Source organism: Mobula birostris, chromosome 23, assembly GCF_030028105.1.
Source record: "Mobula birostris isolate sMobBir1 chromosome 23, sMobBir1.hap1, whole genome shotgun sequence".
Classification (NCBI taxonomy): domain Eukaryota; kingdom Metazoa; phylum Chordata; class Chondrichthyes; order Myliobatiformes; family Myliobatidae; genus Mobula; species Mobula birostris.
This window is the reverse complement of record NC_092392.1, coordinates 4,334,963-4,362,933: the sequence shown is the minus strand read 5'-3', so window position 1 is coordinate 4,362,933 and position 27,971 is coordinate 4,334,963. Positions and strand designations below refer to the sequence as shown.

Below are 27,971 nucleotides of genomic sequence, written 5' to 3'. Positions count from 1 at the left end.
TCAGCAAGGCCCTGGAGAAAATGTTATGACCTCAAGTGACAAGATTCTTGGGTTTAAAAGGAACCTGAATCTTTGGAAAAATCATGTTGCAAAAGAAAATCTTGAAATGTTTTCACTGCTGCTTGGGCTTGAGAGTGAGGAAGGCTATCAGAAAGTCTCGAGTATTATTGAAAACCACTCGGAAGAATTGCAGAACAAAATTGGACACTATTTCTCCTTCCTTTCAATACCAGTGTATGACTGGGTGAGGGACCCTTTCTCTGAATCTTCTGCTGAACCTGAGAACTTGACTTTGAGAGAAGAGGAAGAACTTTGTGAGCTGCAGTCTGATCATGCACTCAAGATGAGATTTACTGACCTGCCCCTGGACAAGTTCTGGATCTCTGTGAAAGAAGAGTATCCTGCCATTCATAGGAAAGCAATGAACATTTTGCTGCAGTTTTCGAATTCTTATATGTGTGAGTAAGCTTTTTTCTTCTTTAACAAGCATCAAGAGCAAGGATAGAAATTGACTCATTTCAGTTGAAGGTGAAATCTGTATGTACTTATCTTAAGTTCGACCCAGAATTGAGTATTTGTGCAGCAAACATAAGCACAGGTTTCATATGCTAGGTCTATATTTGAGCCTGATCATGTCACTTAATAAGAATTTTTTTTCAAAGTTTGTATAAAATTGTGTCTTAGGCTATATTTTATTCATATTGGTTTGGCTTATGGCTTTTAGTAATTTTACTAGAGTCCAGGAGGACTGGTGTGTGTTCCCTCATCTTGCCCTTTCAGAAGCCAACATTTGATCTCACTGATATTGAATGTAAGGTTGTTGCTGTAACACCACTCAACTAGTTGGTATATCTCACTCCTGTACACCCTCTTGTCACCATCTGAGATTCTGCCAACAATGGTTGTATCATCAGCAAATTTGAGCTATGCCTAGCACACAGTCATGGGTGTAGAGAGAGTAGAGCTGTGGGCTAAGCATACATCCCTGAGGTGCACCAGTGCAGATTATCAGAGAGGTGGAGATGTTCTTTGCAAACTGCACAGATTTTTTTAAGAAGTGCTTAAATGCCAAGTTAATGAATTAATCATTTGTAGTTTTAACAAGTTAGTTGTTAACAATAAGAGTAACAATTGAAATTGTGCTTGTCGCTTAAGTATTGAATTCTTTTGCAACTCTCACTTCAAACTCCAATTATGGAGTTCATTCAATCATCCAATGTCCACGATAGTAGCAAAGGCACAGCCCAGCTAAAAATTATTTTCCCATGTTCTTATTCAGATTTGATTCAAGTAACTCATCATAATCAGAATCAGGTTTAATATCACTGGCATATGTTGTGAAATTTGTTGTTTTGCAACAGTAGTACATTGCAATACATAATACATACAAATAAACAAAATCAAACAATTAGTGCAAAAAGACAGGGAAAAATAAAAATGGAAGCTCACTTTAATCAAAGATATCTTTGTGTTGCCTATACCAACTACAGTCAAATTTTTTTCTAAAACCTGGGGGTGCAAAACAAATCTCTCTTTTTAGTCATGATGGATTCTGTTTCTTCAATTATCTTCCAAGCTTTTATAGACAACAGTGATGTATGTGAATGACTACCACAGCATGAGCTGAGTAAAGATCAGCTGATGGAAGGGATGGTTGTAGTGTTGCCCTTCACTCAGTTAAGCCTGCCTCTGCTGTAGCCCACTCACAAATACACTCAGTGGCCATTTTATTAAGTATCTTCTGTACCTAATAAAGTGGCCACCGAGTATAAATTCGTGGCTGATTACTGATTGCCAGAAGAACAGACTTTATTGTACTCTCCTGGGTAGCCCTGGCTGGCTGTGTGCCTTCCTGTAATTTACACTTAGTGGCCCCTTTATTAGGTTATTAGGCACCACCTGTACCTAATAAAGTGGCCACTAAGCGTGTGCTGGTGGTCTTCTGCTGCTGTAGCGCATCCACTTCAAAGTTTGATACCCTTCTGCACACCACTGTTGTAACACGAGGTTACTTGAGTTACTGATGTCTTCCCTTCAGCTTGAACCAGTCTGGCCATTCTCCTCTGACCTCTCTCATTAAAAAGGTGGTTTTACCCGTGGCATTGCTGCACAGTGGATGGCTTTGTTTCTCACACCATTCTCTGCAAAAACTCTAGGGCAAGGGTTCCCAACCTGGGGTTCATGGACTCCTTGCTTAGTGGCAGAGATCCATAGCATAAAAAAGGTTGGAACCCTCTGCTCTCCAGGGTGTTGCGTGTGAAAATTCCAGGAGATCAGCTGTTTCTGAGATACTCAAACCACCTTGCCCTGCACCAACAATCATTCCCCGGTCAAAGTCACTTAGATCACATTTCTCCCCCCATTCTGATGTTTGGTCTGACCAACAACTGAACCTCTTGACCATGCCTGCATGCTTTTATGCATTTCAGCCAATCACAGGATTGGCTGATTAGACATTTGCATTAATCAGCAGCTGTACCTAATAAAATGACCACTGAATGTATACTGCCCAGGCTGGGGATTGGAGAAGCGTATTACTAGCTCCAACAGGAGTAAAATAAGGTACATAAAATAATTACTTGTCTTCTACTGTGCCTTCCTTCAACCTCCTTTGAAATATTTCTTGTCTCTCTTCTGGATCTTAGACTGTTCAACAAAGCTTGCTATGGATTCACAGCGCAGGAGAGACAGAAGGAGATAGCAAAACTGAGCGATGGCAACAGTTATTATTGCACTTTGTCACATATTTTTCAATACATATCAAGTTATTGTGGGCATAGAGCAGTTAGTAGATAAAAGGTTTACTATTTGCAAAAGGGAAAATGACATTTAACTCAAAACATTTGGGAGAAGGCTGGAAGATAGAACAGTTACAAATAATGTGGGCAAATTATTTTGAAATGCTGTTCAATGAAATGCAGCACAGATTGTGGTGTAGGTGGGAGATGTCCATCACTGTTTTCTCAGCTTTCAAATGCAGTCCAGGCAGATGGGGCACAAAAATAAATAAAACTACATTTTTTTTTCCCTTGTTACTGGAGCAACCACAGTCTCGTACATGCTGTATTCTATAATGGAGGCAGATGTGACCTCTTCGTTGATGAGATTTGGATAAAAATGTGGAATTGTGACGGGAATCAGACTTGCTTTGCTTCTGTTTAATATTAATGTAATAATCACAATTAATTCAGTGTTGAATTTTATGACTAAAAGAGGACCTCAGCTCGTATATTGCACAGATGGCAGGACTTTCTGGAACTGCAAAGTCAATGGCTCAAAAAGGCAGCATCCATCATTAAGGACCATCAACATACTGTACCACCTTCTCATTACAACTGTCAGGGAGGAGGTACAGGAACCTGAAGACACACACTCAATGTTTTTAGGAACAGCTTCTTCCCCTTTGCTATCAGATTTCTGAATGGACAACGAATCCGTGAAGATTACCTCACTATTTTTGCTCTTTTTTGCACTATGTAGTTAATTTATTTTATATATACATTCCTAATAGTAATTGTTAGTATTTTTTAATGTACTGCACTATACTGCTCCTGCAAAACAACAAATTTCATGACATACAGTATGTCAATGATAATAAACCTAATTCTTATTCCAAAGGACTCAGACGCCAGCCTGAACCTTTTTGTCATACATATTTGTTCACAGGATGAGCTAGCGTTCAACTGCCCATCTCCAGTTGCCCTTGAGAAAGCGGTGGTGAACTGCCTCCTTGAACTGCTACAGTCCTTGAGGTGTTGATATACCTACGATACTGTAAAAGACAGAGTTCCTGTATTTTAACCCAGAAACAGTGAAGCAACAGCAATGTACTGATTCCCATTCCTACATGTTGGTTCTTGGCCTCCTTTCCTGCCATGATCAAGCAACACCTCATATTCCAGACTGGGAACCCCCACACACCGGGTACAAAAGAGATCACAAACTAGGGAAGTTATGTCTTTTTTGAACTCACATACAGCCCCATTTCAAATTTCATATTCCGTTTGGGTAGCCTCCAGTCTGAGGGCATAAACATCAATTTCTCAAACTTCCAGTATTTTCCCCCTCCTCCTTCCCTCTTCTTCTACTCCTTGCTCTGGCTCCCCTCTTACTCTCCTCTTCTCCTCACCTGCCTATCACCTCCCCCTGGTGCCCCCACTTCTTCCCTTTCTCCCATGGTCCAATCTCCTCTCCTATCAGATTTCTTCTTCTCTTGCCGTTTGCATTTTCCACCTATTACCTCCCAGATTCTCACTTCATTCCCCCTTCTCTCCCACCCACCTGGCTTCACCCCTCACTTTCTATCTTGTACTACATCCCCTCCACCCCCACCTTCTTACTCTGGCTTCTTCCCCCTCCTTTCCAGTTCTGATGAAGGGTCTCTGCCATAATGTCGACTGTTTATTCACTTCTATAGATGCTGCCTGATCTGCTGTGTTCCTCCAACACTTTGTGTAGGTTGCTGTGGATTCCCATCATCTGCAGAATCTCCAGTGTTATGATATATTTCCAAGTCAGGATGCCCTGAAGCTTGGAGGGGGACTTCTAGGTGGTGGTGTTCATATGCTCGTGCTGCTCTTCTCCTTCTATCTGGTAGAGCTGGTCTACCAAACCAGCCAAACAGATTAGGCAAAAGAAGAGAACAGTCAAAAACTGTGAAATCTGACCTAATATTTACGCTGTAGCATTTTGATTGGCTTCAGATGCCATCATCAGGAACATTTTAACTGGACCAACTTGTCAAGTGTGTTCTCTCCGTTCACCTCCTTGGTCTCTGTTTCCTTTCATTTCCTAATACTAACATCCATACCAAGAATTGGCAGATTGGGAATGTGCAAGATGGAGACAACTGAAGCCAATTAATACAATCCAACAGGAGGAGACTGCATATAATGTCAGGAAAAGACGTATGTGAGACACAGAGCAAAAAAAACTGCAGACTTCTGCACATAAACTCAGCATGAAGCAACAAAACTGACAATCATTAGAAACAAATAAGGCCTGCATATTGGAAATGAAGCCACCGTACCTCAATTAGATTTGAGAGTATATGTATATTTTGTAATGTAATTGTGTTTCCATCAACCTCTCCACCAGCTTTCCGGTTGCATGGACTAAATCCACAGAATATCTTCTTAAATCCAAAGTCACTCAAGCTAAGCTCAATCTGAATGAAAAATAGTCTCTGCGGAGAGTGTAGAGTAGGAGGGAGAAGAAAAGGACAATGATATTGGCCAAGTGATCGACTTCAGGTGACACTGGTTTCCTCCCACATTCCAAAGATGTATGGTTTAATAGATTACAGATATGAGAAAATCTGCAGATGCTGGAAATTGAAAGCAACCCACACAAAATTCTGGAGGAACTCAGCAGGCCAGGCAGCATCCATGGAAAAGAGTAAACAGTCAATGTTTCAGGCTGAGATCCTTCTTCAGGACTGGAAAGGAAGGGAAGAAGTCAGAAGAAGAAGGTGGTGGGAAGGGAGGAAGAAGTACAAGGTGGCCGGTGAAAGGTGATACCGGGAGAGGGGGAGGGGTGAAGTAAAGAGCTGGGAAGTTGATTGGAGAAAGAGATAAAGGGCTGGAGAAGGGGGAATCTAATAGGAGAGGGTAGAAGACCATGGAAGGAAGGGAAGAGAAAGAAGCACGAAAGGGAGGTGATGGGCAGGTCAGAAGAGAAGATGTGAGAGGAAAACTGGAATGAGGAATAGCGAAACTGTGTAGGGGGGAACAACTACTGGAAGAGCGAGTTGCAGAGGGTAATGATGAAGGATAAACGTATTGTAAAAAACCAAAGGCGATGTAAGAAACAGGTGTGACAGTGCACAGAAAATGTTAACTTCTGGCATTTTGATGCCAGTGAGACTAGGAGAAAAGGGTCGGTGGACAAGTCCAGTAAGTATGAAAGCAATGTAACAGCTCTCAACACTTCAAAAAGTTACGAGCAGAAAGACATACCCATAGAGAAGCTTATATTGAAGTCCTATTTTAGCGATAGTGCCCAAAAATTAGATCCCAAGATAAACCAAACAGTCACAGTCCAGCCAGTTTAACCCTGGCGATGGGGAAATTTCTAGAAATCATGATGACGGACAGAATTAGTAGTTATTTGAACAAGTATTGAATACTATTAATTACAGAAAGGCAATTCAAGGCAAAATAGTTCTAATAACAGCATAATACTGGAGGTTTTTTAGGAAGTTGAAAGTGTGTGCTTTTAAAACTAGTGTCTAGTCTGTCAAATATGATCCACATTGAATAAGATGTAAGTCCTATACTCAAGATCTAATGCAGCATAAAAAACACAATAAACATAAAAAACACAATAAAAAACAATAAAATATAAATCGTATAAAACCCAATGTACGAGTAACTGTCGTATGCATAAACAGAAGAGAATCTGCAGGTGCTGGAAATACAATGCAACACACACAAAATGCTGGAGGAACTCAGCAGGTCAGGCAGCACCTATGGAAAAGAGTAAACAGTAACTGCTTCATGCCGAGACCCTTCATCAGGACTGGAGGGGAGAGGGAAGAAGCCAGTATAACGAGGGGAGGGTAAGAAGGACACGCTTGGAGGTGATAGGTGAAGCCACGTGGGTTGGAAAGGAGAAGGAATCTGGTAGGAGAGGAGAGTGGTCCGTGGGAGAAAGGTAAGAAAGAGGAGCCCCAGGGAGAGGTGATAGGCAGGTGAGGAGAAGAGGTAAGAGGCCAGAGTGGGAATAGAAGAACAGGGAAGGGCTGGAGATACATACATAGACTGATTGGATTTACATGAAGTGACATTTGGTGATGTGGATGTAGTGGTGGTGGGGTGGGTTAAGGGGTGAAGATGTTGATCAGCCTGACTGCTTGGGGTAAGTAACTCACATGTTCATACTGCATTACATGGATGTACAAAAGGATGTCATACTGTATAGTGCATAAGTGTTAGGCACATAAACAGTTCACAGTATTTAGCTAGGTTGCCTAAGACTTTTGCACAGAACTGTAGTAATATTATGTATTGCACTGTACTATTACCACAAAAAAAATTCATGACATATGTGAGTAATGATAAACCTGATTCTGATATGGGTCTCTATTATGGACTGAGAGTGGGAAGAGGCAGTGAGAGGGGAATCATGGTTGGAAAAGGGGAAGGAAGAGAGGAGGGAGCAGGAAGCACCAGAGAGAGATTCTGTAATGATCAATAAACCTATTGTCTGGAATCAAATGACTTTGCCTGGTGTCTCAAGGCTGGGCGTGTCTGCACCTGCACCACTACCGCCCCAGCACTCTTCCTCCGCCACCCATCCCACAACCCTCCCAATGCGCTCTACCCTCACCATTCCCAACAGTCTTTGCTCCCATTAGATTTACAAACTCACTCTCCACTCCACGTTGACAAATATAGTACTGTGCAAAAGTCTTTGGCACCCTAGCATTATACATGTGCCTAAAACTTTGTATATTACTGTATGTGAAGAAGATTGAGCATCAGAGCTTAGTGAGATCTTTGCAATACAGTCGGCCCTTCTTATCCGCGAGTTCCGCATGCGTGAATTCAACCAACCGCGAATCGAGAAAACCCGGAAGTGCTCTTCCAGCATTTATTGTTCGGGCATGTACAAAATTTTTTTTCTTGTCGTTATTCCCTAAACACTGCAGTATAACAACTATTTTACATGGCATTTACATTGTATTAGGTATTATAAGTAATCTAGAGATGATTTAAAGTATACGGGAGGATGTGCGTAGGTTATCGTGGATCGGGATCGAAAAAAAAAACGGAAGTTCTCTTGCTAAGTAAGTCGGAACAGGTACATCCGGTATTATTTAGCGTCATTTAGTCAAACATTTGTCTGAGTATATAGTATATATTTTACCTTTCTATGCATATAAAACACTTATGTATGTTTCAGTGCTGGGCTTGAAAACGGAAATGTATGTTTCAGTGCTGGGCTTGAAAACGGAAATTCCCGAGTTCAATCCAGTGACAGACTGCTCCTGAGCGCGCTCTCCATCCGTGCTGGGTTGATGTGAAGGATCAAAAACCCAAAATCCCAAAACCCAATAATTAAACCACTGCGTTGCTTAGCAATAATTGTAGCTTTCACTGTGGCAGGGCTTTTTTCACTTTATCCTTTAAAACTGTTCTGATCGCTGACCGACTGTATCCTACTGCTTTTCCAATGACCGATGGCGTTTCTCTAGTTTGTGATTGAATTTTTTGGTTTTTTTTTTCTTTCTGTCCTTTTGGCTGTCTAAACTCGATCAGTGTTTTGCTTCCCATACATGACTGTCCAACAATTTAAACTGAATATTAAGTCTAACCCAGCCTCAGTGTGGATTTTCTCAGTTTGATTGGTTGAAGAGTTATATCATTGGCTGCCCTAATCTCAAAACAATCCCCTGTGCCAAGATGAAAATAATCACCAGCTACTGGAGGATACCCTGAAATAAGCAGCGAAGCTCTGTGGGCACATGTCAACATGATGAACCAATCCTTGGAATTCCCTAAATAATCTGGGTCAACGGAAGAGTAACACTTTCATGCAGATACCAGTACTAATATCAGCATAACTACAGGTTCTTCAGGAAGTTGAATGCATGTGCTTTTGAACACTCAGCAAAGACAGACCAAGAGTCCCTGAGCAGTTCCAGGGCCTGTATTGTTTCATATATTCATTTATGTACTCCAAACATAATGACACTCTGTCAACTTGTTCTAAATCACTGGTTCCCAATGGGGGCGGTTACATGTCCTAAGGGGGCTTTAGGAGAAATAGATGTCATCAGGGGGCATACCAGATTCTTGGGGTGGAGGGGGGGTAAGTGGCACCCTATCTTGAGGCATGAGACCTGACCGACCATTAGTAGAGCAGGCACTTCCAAAAAAAAGGATGAGGCACTGGAACAAACACAGGAAGAACCATAACTCTGCAGGCGGTGAGCACTTGTCATCACAACAGGTTTGAAACGCGACCATCTTATCTGACCTGACTAACCAAACAGACATTATTGGGATGCATAAATTAGAAACCAGGTTGCCCAACAGTTCCCCTTGACTCATGGCATGGAACGAGTTCATGCAATTTAACAGTTAGTAAGTCAAGTATACCCTCTCAACTTTCTCTGCAGAGCTACGGAAAACAGGTCGTGCAACAATACAGCGCTGGCTGGACCCAAATGGTAAAATAGAGCCTATCAGTGAACCTGCTGGCCCCAAGGATTCCTCTTGAGGTGTTCAAAGCAACCTCAGCTTCATATGTGCAGTCAAGAACCATCTTTGGGGATTATGAAACCTTACATGATTAGTCAATTGTGATAACTGAAATAGTATAAAGATAGCTTGCTGAACACCAGCTCTATCCTGAGTAATATTAAGATTCCAATCAGAATCCTTGCCTTTTTCATAATTTTTGCTATTGTGATTGTCTTCATCTTCACCTCACCATTCCTGTGCCGCTACCATCATTCGATCTGTGTCAACTCGCTGTCGTCAACAACATTAGACAGGCATTCCCAGTTTGTGTAATATTGTTTATTTTAATTTAGCCTTGTTAATGGTGGATAAGTATGTATGGTGCGATCTCTATGGGTCAGAAGGCAGTGAAGCCTTGAATTCTAATCTGCAGTTATCGAAGAAGGATTTTCAGAATCGATTCAAAGAGTTGAATGATCTGGAATTTCCGGATTGGGTAATTAACCCATTTCTTTGCAAGGTGGAAGAATAGGAAGAGAGCTTACAAGAAGAAATGATCAAAATTCAGAATGATGAAGAAGCAAAAATGCTTTTCAAAAATGTTGGCTTTTGTAGTATGTGGCTACTCTGTTATACGAAGTTTCCTGATCTCTGCAGAAGAGCCAAAATACTCTTCATTGCATTTCCATCCTCTTACCTTGTTGGAAGAGGCTTCCGTATAGTGAACCACATACTCACAAAAATCAGAAACTGCTTGGACATTGTTATTGATGGGGGCTCAGGCTTTTGCTGTCACAACTTGAACCAGATATTTCAACTTTTGCTAAAGACCATCAAGCTCATGCAGCACATTGATATCGAAGCTGCTGTACAGCGCACAGTTACTGTGTAAACTAGGTTTAAAGACAAAAATTTAAAGCAGAATAACTTTTCTCATGTTAGTATATGGTAGACATGTTTTTACACTATGGGGGTGCCAGAAAGTGTATTGTGCCTAAGAGGGGCATTGGCAAGTATGAAAGTGCTTTAGGTGGGATGTTGGGCTAAAAAAGGTTGGGAAGCACTGTTCTAAATAAATACGGTCAATTTCTTTTCCACAAAACTCTTCATTCATTATTAAGAAAGCACATGTTACAGTTATGGATTTCTGTTCATCTCCTACCACAGTGATCATAACACATTATGTTGGTACAATTAATTTTCTCAAACCCATTATGTTCTTTATCCTTTTAATCCTTTAAAACAGAAAATATACTTTAAAAGTATCATATATTTCAAAATACTCTGGGACATCCTAAGATTGTATCAGTACATTATAAATGTTTGCCTTTCATTTGACCGACCGCAAATCAAGCCTTGTATACCCACTACATAATGACTCACAACATTAACAATATTGTGTAAAAGTCTTAGGCACCCTAGATTTTTTATCTGGTTTCAGATGGTATTGTCTCCATAGAGCCCTGATCTCAACATCAACGAGGCTGTCTGGGATTATCTGGAGCGAAAGAAGCAAGCAAGACACCCAAATTTTGCAGGAGAACTGTGGGAAGTTCTCCAAGGTGCTTGGAACAAGCTACCAGCTGATTTTGTTATAAAACTGCATGACAGTGTACCTAAGAGAATTGATGCAGTTTTAAAGGTCAAGGGTGGTCACACCAAATAATGATTTAATTTAGTTTTTTTGCTATTTCTTGGATTTCCTCACTTGTAGACCCCAGTCAGTCCGGATTGGTAAAAGCATCTCCTCCATAATTTCTTTCAGCACAGGAGCACCACAGGGATGTGTACTTAACCCCCTGTTCTACTCGCTTTACACCTTCATTTATGTGGCTAAATACAGTTCCAACACCATATACAAGTTTGCTGATAACACCACTGTTGTGGACTGTACCAAAGGTGGTGATGAATCAGCATACAGGAGGGAGATTGAAAACCTGGCTGAGTGGTGTAATAACAACAATCTCACACTCAATGTCAATAAGACCAAGGAACTGATTGTAGATTTCAGGAGAGCAAAACCAGAGGTCCATGCGCCAGTAATCATCTGAGGATCAGTAATTTTAAATTCCTGGTTGTCACTATCACAGAGGACCTGTCCTGGACCCATCATATAAATATAATTGCAAAGGAAGTATGACAGTGCCTCTACTTCCTCGGGAGTCTGTGGAAATTCCGCATGTCATCAAAAACCTTGGCAACTTCTTTTGATGTACTGTGGAAAGTGTGCTGACTGGCTGCATTACAGCTTGGTCTGGGAATCCCAAGCCTTTAATACTACAAAAGGTAGTGGATTCAGCCCAGTACATCACAGGTAAAGCCCTCCCAACCATTGAGCATATCTACATGAAACATTGCTGTAGGAAAGAAGCATCCATTATCAAAGATCTTCACCACCCAGGTCAGGCTCTTTTTCTTGCTGTGGCCACCAAGTAGAAGGTACAAATGTCTTGCGCAACCAAGTTCAAGAACAGTTACTATCCTTCAATCATCAGGCTCTTGAACAAAAGGGGATAACTAGACTCATTTAAGGACTCTTTTATCTTGTTATTTCATGATCATTATTTATTTCTCTTTATTTATATTTGCATTTGCACAATTTGATGTCCATTGATCCTATTTACAGTTACTGTTCTATAGATTTGCTAAGTATGCCCACAGAAAAAAAATCTCAAGTATGTGGTGACATGTATGTACTCTGATAATATATTTTACTTTGACGTTGAATTTGACTTTATAGTAATTTTTTTGATATTTAGGAACTTCTCATTATTCTTGAAAGCATCTTCACTTTACATAATTTTTTACGTGCCAGATTTCTGTACAGTACTGTATTAACAAAAGCAAAATGCTTCAGATTCTGAAAACCTGAAATAAAAATAGAAAACAGTAGGATTAGGCAACATCTGGGGAGAGACAAGTAAGAATAATGTTTCAGGTCAGTAACTTTTCAATGGAATCTCTTTCATCTGATGCATGAATAAGCCTTTCAGAGAAGTAGATATGATATTTACACTCCAGGTGTGAATGTACCTCAATCATTCAAACTGATGTTTCACTCACTGTAGAATCACTCAAAGTGCCATTTGAAAGCACTTTAAACAAGACAGATGAGATGGTAAACTGTGGTAAAACTGCAACGTGTGTAGTAAATATCCATTGACAAGTGCAGTGGAACTTGCTACACAGGCAAACCAATTTCTCTGCAGACAGTGAACAAAGTAGCTTCCCCTAGTTAATCTTGGTGAGAGAAAGTCAACGCAGCAATTTACTTGTCAAATCAGTTTTCACTTGCTCAGTTTTCCCACTACACATTATGAAAATAGTCAAAAAAATCATGTCTAACCTACCATCCAAATTATAAAAAAAGTTCTGAATAATCACATTCCAAATTACCTTAAGAGTAGATTATATCCTTCTTTGACTTAATTCACCATGGCACAGTATCATCACGGTTAGCATAATTGCTTTATTTTATCTATTTATTTATTTATTTGGAGATCCAGCAAATAAATCCACCAGGCTGTGCTGCCCAGCAGCCCACTGATATAACCCTCGACTAACCACAGGACAAGTTACAATGACCAATTAACCAACTAACCAGTACGTCTTTGGATTGTGGGAGGAAACCGGAGCACATGGAAGACGTACAAACCTTCTTACAGATGATGCCGCAATTGAACTCTGAACTCTGTGGCCCTGGGCTGTAATAGTGTCGCGCTAACCACTATGCTACCGTGCTGCTGGTGCTTTGCAGTTCCAGCACACCACTGTCCAGGGTTCAATTCCGGCCACTGTCTGTACCTTCTCCCCGTGTGGGTTTCCTCTGGCTGCTCCAGTTCCCTCCCACATTCCAAAGACGTACAGGTTACAGTGAGCAAGTTTAGGGCATGCTCTATTAGTGTCGGAAGTGTCGCGACACTTGTGGGCTGTCTCAGCACAATGTTCACACTGTGTTGGTTGTTTAAGCAAAACGACGTATTTCACTGTGTGTTTCGATGTTTCAATGTACAAGTGACAAATAAAGCTCTTCTCTCAAGATCTCAAATTTCACAACTCTCAAGGTTGTGGAATAAATCAAAGCTTCATTGCCAATTCTAAGGGAATGATTTTCTAGAGATTCGGCAGAAACAAAACAAAAACACTGCAATCTTTCTTATTAACACACACAAAATGCTGGAGGAACTCAGCAGGACAGGCAGCATCTATGGAAAAAAGTAAAGTCTTTCTTATTAATGTGATTTCTATTTCTCTTGTTTGGGTTTTAGTTGACCTGAAATATGACCCAAAACCTACAATTTTCCTGCCATACTCACATCGTTTGATGAATGTATGGGCAGTTGATTTTCTTTCAACCACCAAATGTTGTTCTTCAAACTGACAGTGCAGGCAGGAAAAGTGGCCTTCTCAGAGATTTTTCTAAATTTCATCACCCAATTGCCATTGTTAGAAATGTAATTTCTGTTTGATTTTGCCTCACAGAGGTTTGTGAACAAAATGAAAACCATCCCAACCATTCTGTACCTCTGCAGGGCTTTGCCACTCTACCTCTTATATGTAATAAAGTGGCCATTGCGTGTACGTTCGTGGTCTTCTGCTGCTATAGCCCATCCACTTCAAGGTTAGATGTGTTGTGTGGTCAGAGATGCTCTTCTGCACACAACTGTTGAAATGCGTTTTTTTTTAGTTACTCTCACCTTCCTGTCAGCTTGAAGCAGTTCGGCCATTCTCCTCTGTGGCCTTTCACCCACAGAACCGCTGCTCACTGAATGCTTTTGATTTTTTACACCATTCTCTGTGAAATCTAGAGACTATTGTGTGTGACAGTTCTGGGGGATCAGCAATTTCAGAGATATCAACAACCATTCCACTGTCAAAGTCACTTAGATCACATCTCTTCCCCATTCTGATGTTTGGTCTGAACAACAACTGAACCTCTTGACCATGTCTGCATGCTTTTATGCTTTAAGTTGCTGCCACATGATTGGCTGATTAGATACTTGCATGAACAGGCAGGTGTATAGGTGTATCTAATAAAGAGGCTACTGAGCGTATGTTTTAAGTGGCACTTCAAAATCCTTCACAGTCCAGCTCAGATCCTGATTAATTTTTACTAGTGACGATTTCAATACACTTTACATTTGGTGCCAATTTGATTGATGTGATTCACAAAACTAAAATAGCTTTTATAAAAAGTAACACAGTCAAAATGCTGGGGAAATTCAGCAGGTCAGGTAGCAACTATGGAGAGGAACAGAGAGTTGGCATTTCGGGCCAAGACACTTCACTAGGACCCTTCACCCTTCTGACCTGATAAAGAGTCTTGGTCTAAAATGTCTATTGTCTATTCCTCTCCATAGATGCTGCCTGACCAGCTGGGTTCCTCCAGAATTTTGTGTGTGTTACTCTGGATTTCCAGCACCTGCAGAAACTCGTGTTTACAGTTTTTTTTATTGAGTTGAATAAAACTCACCAATGCAAATCATTAAGATTATTTAAGAAATGGACGTATGGATAAAATAATTCCTTTTGTGACTAAGGTGACCACCTTGACCAAATGATCATGTGGCACACTACCATTTTTAAGCAAACAAGGGAGAAGGGAGTGTCCAAGCCAGGCTTTATTTCTACCTATCCATGTGATAATTTCACAGCGTGGGAAGTCTGATGACTTTACACTGCCTCAATGTGAGGGATCAAACTCTGGGCCAAAAGCTCCAGTCTTAGAACTTGTTATTTTCTGAATATGATGGTTTTATCAAACTCCGCTGTCAATGTTGTGCAAGCATGAGAGAATGTTGCAAGGTTGGTCTGAGCTGGTACCCGATTCTGCATTGTCAAACATTCCAGGAAAAATCCTTCATGACATTTACATTAGATACTGTCTTCCTGCCAGCAATTTCCAGCTATAAACAAATTTAGGACAGTAAAATGCTAATGAACTGAAATAAGTATCCATGATCATTGAATTACTGAAGGTAACAGCACTGGCAGATTTAAAAAGAAGATAATGTTTAAAAGAAGCATAATGAAAACAAGGATATGAGCAGAGATTGAGAATAAGCAATCTGATTTGATGGAAGCCATGGGAAATACAAACTGAAGCTCACAATGGTTAGATAGGGAAAATGGCCTGCACCTGTACCTGTAATTCAGTATGGGCTATATCCGGGTTACAAATATCTAATTTGTAGGCACCCCTACATAAGAGTGAGCTCCCATAATAAGCTCCCACTTTCAAATCTCTTGTTGACTCTTCCTTCAGTTAGTCCTGACGAAGGGTCTCAGCCTGAAACGTCGACTGTACCTCTTCGTAGAGATGCTGCCTGGCCTGCTGCGTTCACCAGCAACTTTGATGTGTGTTGCTTGCATTTCCAGCATCTGCAGAATTCCTGTTGTTCCCATAATATTATTAGGTTCATAAGTCTGCCATACAGTGCCAAAAAAAGTATTTACTCCACCTTGAAAATTTTCACATTTTATTGTTTTACAACATTGCATCACAATGGATTTAACTTTTCTGATCAACAGAAAAAGACTCTTTCACGTCAAAGTGAAAACAGATCTCTACAAAGTGATCTAGATTAATAACAAATATAAAACACTAAGTAAGATTGCATAAGTACTCATCCCCTCTAATATGACACACCAATCCATCACTGGTGCAGCCAACTGGTTTTAGAAATCACATAATTAGTTAAATAGAGATCTGTTTTTGGAGACTAGTGGGCAGTCAAGGTATTTCAATTGATTGTGGTAAAAATACACCTGTATCTGGAAGACCCAATTGCTGGAGAGTCAGTATCCTGGCAAAAACTACATCATGATGACTAAACAACACTCCAAGCAACTCTGCAAAAAGGTCATTAAAGCACAAGTCAGGAGATGGATACAAGAAAATTTCCAAGTCACTGAATTTCCTTTGGAATACAGTTAAGTCAGTCATCAAGAAACAGAAAGAATATGGCACAGCTATAAATCTGCCTAGAGCAGGCCGTCCTCAAAAACTGAGTGTCTGTGCAAAAAAGGGACTGCTGAAGGAGGCTAGCAAGAGACCTATGATAACTCTAGAGGAGTTACAAGCTTCAGTAGTTGAGATGGGAGAGACTGTGCATACAACAATTGTTGCCTGAGTGCTTCACTAGTTGCAGCCTTATGGGAGAGTGGGAAAGAGAAAGCTACTTTTGAAAAAATACTCATATAAAGTCCTGGCTAGAGTTTGCCAGAAGGCTTGTGCAGACTCTGAACTCAACTGGAAGAAGGTTTTTTTGGTCTGATGAAACCAAAATTGAGCTTTGTGGCCATCAGACTAAACACCATGTTTGGTGCAAGTCAAACATTAAACGTCATCAAACACACACCATCCATGAAGCATGATGGTGGCTGCATCATACAATGAAGATGCTTCACTCCAGCAGGCCCTGGAAGGCCTGATGGGGTAAAGGTAGAGAGTAAAATGAATGTAGTAAAATACAGGGAAATCCTGGAGGAAAACCGTGACTTGGGAGATTTGTTTTCTAGCAAGACAAAAACCCCAAAGTGCAAAGCCAAAGCTACAGAAGAATGGCTTCCAAACAATAAAGTTAATGTCCTGGAGTGGCCAAGTCAGGGCCCAGACCTCAATCCAATTGTGAATTTGTGGCTGTCCTTTAAAAGGGCTGTTTACACATGATCCCCATGCAATCTGAGAGAGCTTGAGCTGTTTTGTAAAGAAGAATGGGGAAAAATTGTAGTACCCAGATGTGCAAAGCTGATAGAGACCTATCCACACAGACTCAAGGCTGTAATTACTGCCAAAGGTGCATCTAATACATACTGACTTGAAGTGGGAGTAATTATCCAATCAATTATTTTGTGTATAACATTTGTAATAAATTCAGACCAATTTGTAGCAATTTGTTTTCACTTTGACACGAAAGAGTCTTTTCTGTTGATCAGTGTCAAAAAAGCCAAATTAAATCCACTGTGATTCAATATTGTAAAGAAATGAAACATGAAAACTTTCGGGGGGGGGGTGAATACTTTTTATAGGTTACATGGTCGGCACAACATTGTGGGCCAAAGGGCCTGTACTGTGCTGTAGATTTCTATGTTCCATATAGGCACTGTGTATGGCAGAAGTAGTTTGTTTTCTTTGCCTCTCTTCCTCCCAAGTTCAAAGTAAAATTTATTATGAGTACATACACGTCACCACAAACAATCCTGAGATTTTTTTTCTACGGGTCTACTAAGCAAATCTAAAGAACAGTAACTGTAAACTGTAAACATCGGGAACTGTTAACTGAAAACAAACTGAAAACAAAAATATAACAGAGTCTTTGAATGAGTGTAGCTATTCCCTTTTGTTCAAGTTTCAGGGGTAGTAACTGTTCTTGAACCTGTTGAGTGCAGGTCCTGAGGCAATTGTACCATCTACCTGATGGTAGCAGCAAGAAAAGAGCATGGCCTGGGAGGTGAAGATTTTTGATGATGGATGCTGCTTTTCTACAGCAATGTTTCATGTCGATGTGCTCAATGGTTGGGAGGGTTTTCCCTGTGATGTACTGGGCCGAATCCACTACCTATTGTACAATTTTCTGCTCAAAGGCATTGGTGTTTCCATACCAGGCCATAATGCAGCCAGTCAGCACACTTTCCACCACGTATCTATAGAAGTTTGCCAAGGTTTTCCATGACCTGCTGAACCTCTGCAGACTCCTGAGGAAGTAGAGACATTGTGGTGCTTTCTTCACAATAATTTCTATATGATGGGTCCAGGACAGGTCCTCTGAGAGAGTGACACCTAGGAATTTAAAGCTACTGGCCTTCTGCACCTCTGATTCTCTGATGATGACTGGCTCATGGACCTCCCGATTTCCCCCTCCTGAAGTCTACAATCAGTTCCCTGGTCTTACTGATACTGAGTGAGAGGTTGTTGTTATTAAACTACCCAGCCAAGTTTTCAATCTTTCTCCAGGCAATTAATCTGACCAACCATTCTAGTTACCCCACCTCTGTCTATCTATTACCTCAGTCACTGTAAAAAATTTTAACCACTTTTTATAATGATGTTTACATTTTAAATACATGCTGGTATTTATGTATTTATGCAAATTTTATTCCATATCCATCCCATACCCTCTAACTTTATTTTTAATATAATTCTTTATTCTTTATAATTGATTAACATTGTCGTTATTAGTTGCATGTCGTGGCAACATAGCACAGTAAATTCCTAATATATGTAAATATATATGGCAAATAAAGTTGATCCTTGAACGTGGGAACAAAATGACAGAATGAAGGTCAGTTTCATTTGCACTGTTGGTGGTTACCTGTAGGCCAGGGCACAGGTGTCCTTGTATTCCTGTAGTTTCACGCACACCATGTTCAGGAATTGGTCAGAGTAGGCACTCAGGTCATGCATCAGGTTGACCAGGTCCTGCATCGATTTTTCCACCACCACAGTGCTCTACAGGGACAAAACAGTAACACTTCATTAAACAGCACAGATTTCATGAGGGAAAAATCTAATAAATGACATACATTTCATGCTAAAATGTCTCTAAAAATAAATTAATTTTCATCCAAATCCTTGTGTTGAGGAAGTTAGTCATACGATCAGTGTTAGACGTTCAGCAGTCTCACTGTGACAAGTTGAAGTGCCGAGATGGAGTAGGTCAATGCTTTCCCATTATTTTCCACCTCAGCCCAGCTTCGAGTTGTTTAGAACTCACAAGTGCAGAGTCGATGACACAACCCTCTACATTGTGAATTATTTTATCCACCAGTCCATGGCAGAGTTAGATTTCCATAGTTTCTCATGCCATAGGAAGCTACTTAGCTCATATTTGAATGCTGGCTCTCATGGCAATCGAGAAATCTCATTAAACTTAATTCCCCATTTATTTCTCTTCAATCTATTCTCTCACCTTCTCCACCCCTCTCATATTCATCCATCAGTAATCCAACAACCCTAACGTATGCAGGAACCCAGGGCACCTGGGAAAACCCCATGTGGTCGAAGGGAAAAAATGCAGACTCCATGCAGACAATACCAGAGTTGCGAATTGAACCTGGGCTGCAGCGACTATGAGATGGTTGTCCTACCTGGAGTGCTACCATGCAGCTGATGAGTTTTCTACACTATTTATGAAGTGCTTATGATGCTACAACTTCCACAAGATATTTAATAAACACAAAACCAAATAAAATAGACTTGAATTGTTAAGAAAAACATAACATTTTTCATGTAATATCATATATGTAAAATAATTAAATTTGGTTGAGAAAATATTTTGTACCTTGCTCCATAACCTAAAAGACACAGTGGATAGATTTTTTTTGCCATTTATGTCAGTTATTAGATCATTCTGATAAAATTTAATATAAGAATTTTCCTTCAGTATCATTTTGTGAAGAAAATCTTGTTCAATATGAAGCACAAATTCACACCTTTTCTTTATCTCATTCTGATCTTATGGTTGTATTCTACAACAAGACAGAAAGATCTCAGTGATACAACATGCTTGCATAAAGAAAGCTGATCAGCCCTTTGAAGTATGTCTGTTTAGAGTTTATAGTTCACGACCTCAGAACATATATCATCTTAATTATTTCAGTATTCTTGCCTTGAACATCCGGTCTGGAAATACATCCTTTAGTCATTGTATGTGATAAATCAAACCTAGAGTTGCTTTTTTTTAAAAAATCAGTTTTAACTAGTGCACTCTTGTCTGACTTCCCTATAGTAGACCATAAAGTGCAGCATTACTGAACCTAAAATTTTTCAGTAACTGTTGGATTAAAGATTAGCATTATTTGTCACATGTACATAGAAACATAAAGTGAAAAGAGTCATTTGCATCAAATTAAATCAGTGAAGATTGTGCTGGGGGCAGCCCATAAGTATTGACACTCTTCCTGTAGCTACGTGGTATACTAACCCTAACCATACGTCTTTGGAATGTAGGAGGAAACCAGGGCACCCAGAGGAAAGCCACGATGTCACAGGGAGAATGCAGAACTCCTTATAGACTAATTAGTGATCGCTGGCATTGTAGAGAGATTGCACAACTACTCCACTACCATGCCACCCAAGTTATTAGTGTATACCCAATAACCCAAGTTATTAGTGTATACCCAACAACCCAAGTTATTAGTGCATGAATGTAAAGGATTATGGCATACTTAACTATTCGCACAGAAACTAAAAGGTGAAAATCAGCTATTTTCCTTCGAAACATTTTCGTTTTCCCTCCTTCCAGCCAATTTTCTTGGACAACCTTCCTCTACTAGGCTACAAAACCCTGGGATTAATGTTATTCTGCCCCTGAATCTAATTCTGTTATATTTTTTCACACACGGTGATTACCAAATATAAAATCCCAGCCGGTGTTCCTTGTGGAAACCGGAGATGCTGGGCAGCAGCAGGAAATTGTCAAAAAAACATCTGGTTATCAGACTGGTGTTTGATTGCCGTGCTATTTAGTTACTCATGAGTATGAAACCACTCAACTATGAATGCCTCTCCGGTGAATTTAGTCTGCTTAAATAAAAACTGTGAGAGCTGTGCCAGATAATATTATGATAGGATGCCACAAAAGAAAGCTGATCACTTGATGAATACTTGGTTTCAAAATGGTCATCATGGATTGGTCTGAGCTACGAACCATTTCCTCAGAGGAGAGCAGAAAATCAAAAACTACTTTATACTGTAGTGCAAGTATCTCCACTATAAACCTCAGGTAGAAGAGAAAATATAAATGACAGGACACCATTCCAAAAGAGGCAGAGGAAGACAAGCATCCAAGTTCATCTGAACATTGTTGAAAACAAATTGAGAAAATGGTCCAAGTGTATCCAAGATCCTGGGCTTCAATAAAACGATACATAAAATATAAGAGCCAGGAGAAAGAAAATATGGTAAAAAAAATAGGCCTGGTCTGCAAGTTGAGATTCTAAATTGGAGAAAGACCAATTTTGATGGTATCAGAAATGATCTGCCAAGTGTGGATTGGGACAGGCTGTTTTCTGACAAAGGTGTACTTGGTAAGTGGGAGGCCTTCAGAAGTGAAATTTTGAGAATATAAAGCTTGTATGTGCCAGTCAGAATAAAAGGTGCATGGTAGAAGATGGCTCCCTCTCTGGCTGGTGGCCTGCAAGTGTAGAGTGCCACAGAAATCGGTGCTAGGACTGTTATTGTTTGACATCCCTATCAATGATCTGGATGATAATGTGGTTAACTGGATAAGCAAATTTGAAGATGACACCAAGATTGACAGTGTAGTGGACAGCAAGGAACACTATCAGAACTTGCAGTGGGATCTGGACCAGTTGGAAAAATGGGCTGAAAAATGGCAGGTGGAATTTAACGCAGACAAGTGCGAGGTGTTGCACTTCGGTCAGACCAACCAGGGTAGGTCTTACACAGCCAACGGCAGGGTACTGAGGAGTGAGGAGTGAGGGGATCTGAGAATACAGGTCCATAATTCATTTAAAGAGGCAGCATAGGTAGATAGAGTCATAAAGAAAGCTTTTGGCATATTGGTCTTCATAATTCAAAGTACTGAGTACAGGAGATAGGATGTTATGTTGAAGTTGCATAAGATGTTGGTGAGGCCTAATCTGAACTAATACGTGCAGTTTTGTTCAACCAGCTACAGGAAAGGTGTAAATAAAGTTGAAAGAAACACAGGAACATAGAAAATCTACAGCACATTACAGGTCCTTCGGCCCACAATGTTGTACTGACCATGTAACCTATATGAATACATGGAAAAAGTATAAAGAAAATTTCCAAGGATGTTGTTGGGACTGGTGGACCTGAGTTAGAAGGAAAGATTAACTAGGTTAGTATTTTATTCCTTGAAATGTAAAAGATTGTGGGGAGATTTGCTAGAAGAATAAAAAATTATGAGAGATATAGATAGCATAAATGCAAGCAGGCTTTTACCACTGAGGATGGGTGAGACTACAATCAGAGGTCACAGGTTAAGGGGGAAAGGTGAAAAGTTTAAGGGGAACATGATGGTAAATTTCTTCACTCAGAGGGTTGTGAGAGTGTGGAACGAGCTGCCGGCACAAGTGGCCCATGCAAGCTTGATTTCAATGTTTAAGAGAAGTTTGGGTAGGTACATGGATGGTAGAGGTATCTAAGGTTATGGCAGTTTAAATGGTTTGGCTCTGACTAATGGGCTGAAGAGCTTGTTTCTCTACTGTACTTTTCTATGATTCTATGACATCACTGATGAAGCCACAATTGAAGTTAACAGCATCACAATTTAGAAAAGATGCGAAGGGTTTAGAATGGAGTTATATCAGATTTATAATTTATTTTTAAATTTAGAAATACAGTGCAAAATCGTCCCTTTGTGCCACAGTACTCAGCAACTGCCAACAATCCCGATTTAACCCTAACATAATCAAGGGACATGAGATTTTACAATGACCAATTAACCTACTTGTTATGTCTTTGGACTGTGGGAGGAAACTGGAACACACGGTGAAAACCCACACATTCCATTGTGAGGACGTACAGAGACTCCTTACAAAGGATGCTGGGATTGAACTCCAAACTCTGAGGCTTCGAGCTGTAATAGTGTTGCGCTAACTGCTACACTACGTGTTTAATAAAATGATTCCAGGGATAAGGGACTTTAGTTATGTGAATATGTGAAATACTTTCTTGGAATAGAGGAGATTGTGAAGGATATTGAAGAATTAGAGAGGAGATGTTCCCATTGACAAAGGATCAAGACCTAAGGTACATTATGAAGGTGATTGCCAAAAGAATCAAAAGCTGAATATCAAATTTTGTTAATGCAGTGAATAGTGAAGGTCTGAATTAGTCATGGAAGGGATTCAATTGTAGCATTCAGAAAGGAATTAGTCCTTAAAAGAAAAGTACTTACAGTTCTGTGGGATAGGGTGTAAAATGGGATGAGTACACATATTCTTACACTGAGCTGTTAAGGGCCTGGTGTGCCAAATGGACTCTTTCTGCACTGTAACTACTCTGTGATTCACTGATGAGATTCACAGGTACTCCTTGTAGAGGGATAAGTATTAGACCAGAAACAAAAATAATAACTGATACAATGTATCTCAAAACCTCAAGGCACTTTGCAGTTAATGATTCACAACTGATTCACAGTTGTAGGAAGTAATGTAATAAACTGCACACAGTAAACCTCCACAAAATAAAAACAGTCAACTCGTTTTCCCGTTGTTGGTGAATGAATGCAAGGAAAAAGGTAAATTTGATTTCTTCTTGGTAAAATGCTACACAAATGGTGTTAGTCTGGAATATGAGAAGGTTTTGAGAAAGAATAAGTGAACTAGCCACAGCAAAGTTATGAGAACTTAGGGTGAAATTCAGTCTACAACCTTGAGAGTAGGTAATGGTGAAAACGTGTTTTCCTGGGGTGGGGAAGGTGGTTCTGCAAGTGCAAGTACCACCTAGTACTGTCCTATTAAGTGGATAATAAGTATTATTTTGTTTTCTTCTCTACTTCATAATGTGTTCTTCCTTATTTTTTGTATTTTATTCATTATATAATTCCAACAAAGTATCTTTTATAACTTTAATACATGTACAGTGCCTCATTTGTTTTCTCTTATCTCTCACTGTTGAATCAGGAAAGAACAAGTAACACATTTTAAACTATTTTTATTTCAGTAAAAGAAAAAGAGACTTAAATATTGTCTAGGATGAAAAAGGATCTGGTGCTTTCCCGGTGTATATGGAAATAAACTCTTCTCGGGCTTCCAGCAAGTTACAGATATTGATTATAACCAGCATTTCAATGACAAACTCTGCCATCTTCATCAGGGATAATGCCTGGACATGTGTAGTCTGGTGGTATTTATACCCCATCGTCTGTCCCTCCTGAATGGTTAGTACTCATCTCATCAGGTTTCTGCTGTCCCACCTTGCTTACAATTGAATTCCAGTTCTTACTGAGAGTGAGACTTTTGTTTTTGTTAAAATTCTTTTCCTCTAGTTTTACTTCAATAGCTTCCTTCACCAGGTGGTCCCATAAGTCATTGGCATGGCACAGTAATTTTGTGATTTGAGCTTCCTTACAGGTTTGTGGATGGTATTAATCTGGTATTCCTTCAGGACCCTGGCAATCCTTCCAGAAATCGTGGAAATATAGGAAAGACAGTTTATGTGGGTCAAAGGTCACCTGGGACCCAGGACAGCTGGCGTTTAGAGAATTCCCTGTGAATGCGGAGCAGCATATATCAGCCAGATGGGACGCACTGTGGAAACCTGCATCATGGAGCACAAGAGGTGTATCCATTTGGGTTACCCGGAGAAATCAGCAATAGCAGAACATTGCATTTGCAATGGCCATAGGATTGATTTCAACAGACCAGGATTCATCCCTGATGAAGATGGTAGAGATTGCCATCGAAACAGCAGTTAAGATCAATATTGTACCTGACTGGAAGCCCAAGAAGAGTTTATTGTTCAGGATATTTTGGATAACTTCCTTGGTTTTCTTGTATCTTTATACCAGAGAAAACAGGTAAACATCTCATTTCAAGTTTCAATTTTGTTTATTATCATTCAGCCATAATCATGTATATGGCCAAATGAATACAAAAGGGTCTTTTAAGAGGCTCCTGGTTAGATACATGGAGATTTAAAAATAGAGGGCTATGGGTAATCCTAGGTAATTTCTAAAGTAAGTACATGTTCGACACAGCATTGTGGGCTGAAGGGCCTGTATTGTGCTGTAGGTTTTCTATGTTTGTATGAAACAACGTTCCTCTGGACAAAGGTGCACAACATGGTACATATAAGTCACACACAACACTGAAAGAGAGAACCGCACTCGACTGGTACTTCAGTGAAGTTTCACTTAAAAGTTTTGAGCTTAAGTGTCTTAGGTGGAACATGAATGATCTGAAATATGATAATAATTCCAACTGGCCCACAGGGAAAGGGAAGAAGCAAAACATTTAAGTGTGCAAGTACCGCAGGAAGTTGAAATTATAAAACTGTTGTATTTTTGGACATAGTATATCTTAACTTGTAAATCTAAGCATAAGACTCATCCTGCACAGGTGAATCCGCTGTTAGATGTTGCTACATGGATAGTTGATGAAAATATATGTACATGAGGAAGAAAGGATTAGAAGGTAGTGCTGATAATAGGAGGATGTGTGTGTGATTATAAACCACCACAGACTATAATTTTTGTTTCAATATAACTATTACATACAGCCTAATGCAACTTGCTTGTAATGACAGAAAATGGTTTTGCTATTGTCCCAGGAAGCTGTAGATTCAAGTGAACCGTCCAACAAGAACGTACACAGTAATTCAATCGAGTTGCTTTTTTGAGAGTTACATGTTATTGAAAAAGTAACCAGTTCCATTGATCAATATCTTTATAATTTTCATGTAGATTTGTGTAATGAAACCCGCAGCAACTGTGCACCCGGTCTAGGAATGCCAGTATAAACAATGGTGGATTCTGCACGGCTCTGGCGCAGACTATAAGTAAAATCCTTATTTATTGCCACACCTTTCAGGCACCACTGGACAAAAGTTGTAAGGTTTTGTATCAAATGTACCATAATTTGCAATGCAACCTCATCAACCTTTAGTGAGGCAGGAGGAAAACCTGCAAAATACCAAATATCCTCAAAATATAATTTTCTTAGAAGTTTGAGGAGACTTGGCATGTCACCAAAAACTTCAGCAAATTTCTGCAGATGTACTGTGGAAAGCATTCTAACTGGTTGTACCCCCTCTGGTATGGTGGGACCACTGCACTGGATTGGAAAAAAAACTGCAGAGGGTTGTAAACTCAGCCAGCTCCATCATGGGCACTAGCCTCCCCAGCATCCAGGACATCATCAAAATGGGATGCCTCAAAATAGTGACATCCATCATTAAAGATGTCCTACTACCCAGGGACATGCCTTCTTTTCATTACTAACATCAGGAAAAAGGTACAGGAGTCTGAAGGCACACATTCAGTGTTTGGGGCACAGTCTCTTCCTCTCCACCATCAGATTTCTGAATGGACAATGAACCCATCAACACTGACACTATTTTTGCTATTTTTTGTACTACTTACTAAATTTCATATACATATGTGGTATATTTTATGTATTATACACTGTACTGCCTGTAAGGAGTTTGTATGTTCTCCCTGTCACTCCATGGGCTACCTCTGAGTGCTCTGGTTTCTTCCTACAGGCTAAGGATGTATTGGTTGGTGGGTTAATTGGCCATTGTGAATTGTCCCATAATTAGGCTAGGGTTAAATCAGGGGTTGCTGGGCCATGTGGCTCGAAGGGCCGGAAGGGCCTATTCCATGCTGTATCCCAATAAATAAATAAATAAACAAACAAATTCCAAGACATATGTCAGTGATAATAAACTTGATTCTAATTCTGATAATGTTTTGGACACGCAGCACATGGAGATACTTTCATATAGAATTTATATTTTCATTGGCTATCCAGTTTACCAGTTGACAGATGGAAAAGATTAAACGTTTGCTTGGTCTTAATTACAGTGGAGGTAACTGACCTTGCTCTCCTTGGCCATCTGCATTCTCCTAAATCTACAGTGATAGGTTTTGAAAACATTATTCATTTTCCTCCCACTCTGACAGGGCTTATTCAGCAGTGGCTACCACTGACCAATGATGGGCACTGTTCATTAAGGACTGGCCACAAATATATCAATCAATCTGTCAGTACAGAAAGCCCACATCCAAGTCAGTGTCTCAGAGGGGAGCAGCAATCGGTACCGATTTGTTCCACTTCAGCAGGTTTCACCTGTCTGCAGTACTGTATACAGTGTAATAATCCATTACTATGACAGGACCCCAACTAGTCCCAGGCCTTGATGTAATACACTTCTGTTGCTATCACCAGCCCATCCTCCAGCTACCATAAACTACAAAGCAATAAATATTGATTGTAGATCAGCTGTTAACAGCAGGGGGCAGAAACCATTGATAAAATAAAAACGGCTGCCACAGCACAGAAATTAAACACAATAGGTTTAACCTGAACAGCACTGATGAGCAGATGACTCAATTAGATGAACAGAATTTGAACCACTTCCTATTTATCCTCCACATATTCATCCTGGTCAAGTACACATCAGAAAGGTTAAGGGAGAAGGCTGCAATTTTCATAAAAATTCCAAAGTGGGATTTATTTTAGGAATGTCAAAAAAAAAACAGTAAGTGAAATTACTACTTCATAAAGCTACTTCATATTAGAGATCTGTTGAAGTGTAAAAGTAATACCTGACCCAAATCTAATTCAAGCACAGGCAACTGGAACCCAGACAAGACTAGACATAGGCATAGACATAGACATACTTTATTGATCCTGAGGGAAATTGAGTTTCATTACAGCTGCACCAACCAAGAATAGAACATAAATATAGCATAAATATAAGGACTTAGGACTTGTAATGCTTCTGATACCTGATTCATATTGAACCAACATGTACTCAACATCACCAAGACCAAAGAATTGACTGTGGACTTAGGAGGGGGAAGTCAAGGGAACACACATCAATCATTGTCAAGGGATTGCAATGGAAAGGGTGAGTAGTTTCAAGTTCCTGGATGTCAACATCTCTGAAGATCTAATCCTGGGCCCAACATATTAATGCAATTACAAAGACGATATTTCAGTAGGATTTTGAGAAAGTTTAGTCTGCAAATTTCTAGAGATTATTGTGGAGAGCATTCTAACTGATTGTGTCACTGTCTGGTATGGAGGGTCCACTGCACAGGATCAGAAACAGTTGTAGAA

At 40.0% G+C, this 27,971-nt stretch overlaps 1 protein-coding gene across 1 annotated transcript in view; it reads right to left on the bottom strand.

Moving 5' to 3' along the window:
* exoc4 (exocyst complex component 4) overlaps positions 1-27,971 on the bottom strand; it is a 554,471-nt gene that overhangs the window by 93,129 nt on the left and 433,371 nt on the right. The window contains exon 11 of the mRNA XM_072241246.1: positions 18,503-18,639. Within this exon, the coding sequence (XP_072097347.1) occupies positions 18,503-18,639 (137 nt within the window). The remainder of the gene's footprint in view (positions 1-18,502; positions 18,640-27,971) is intronic.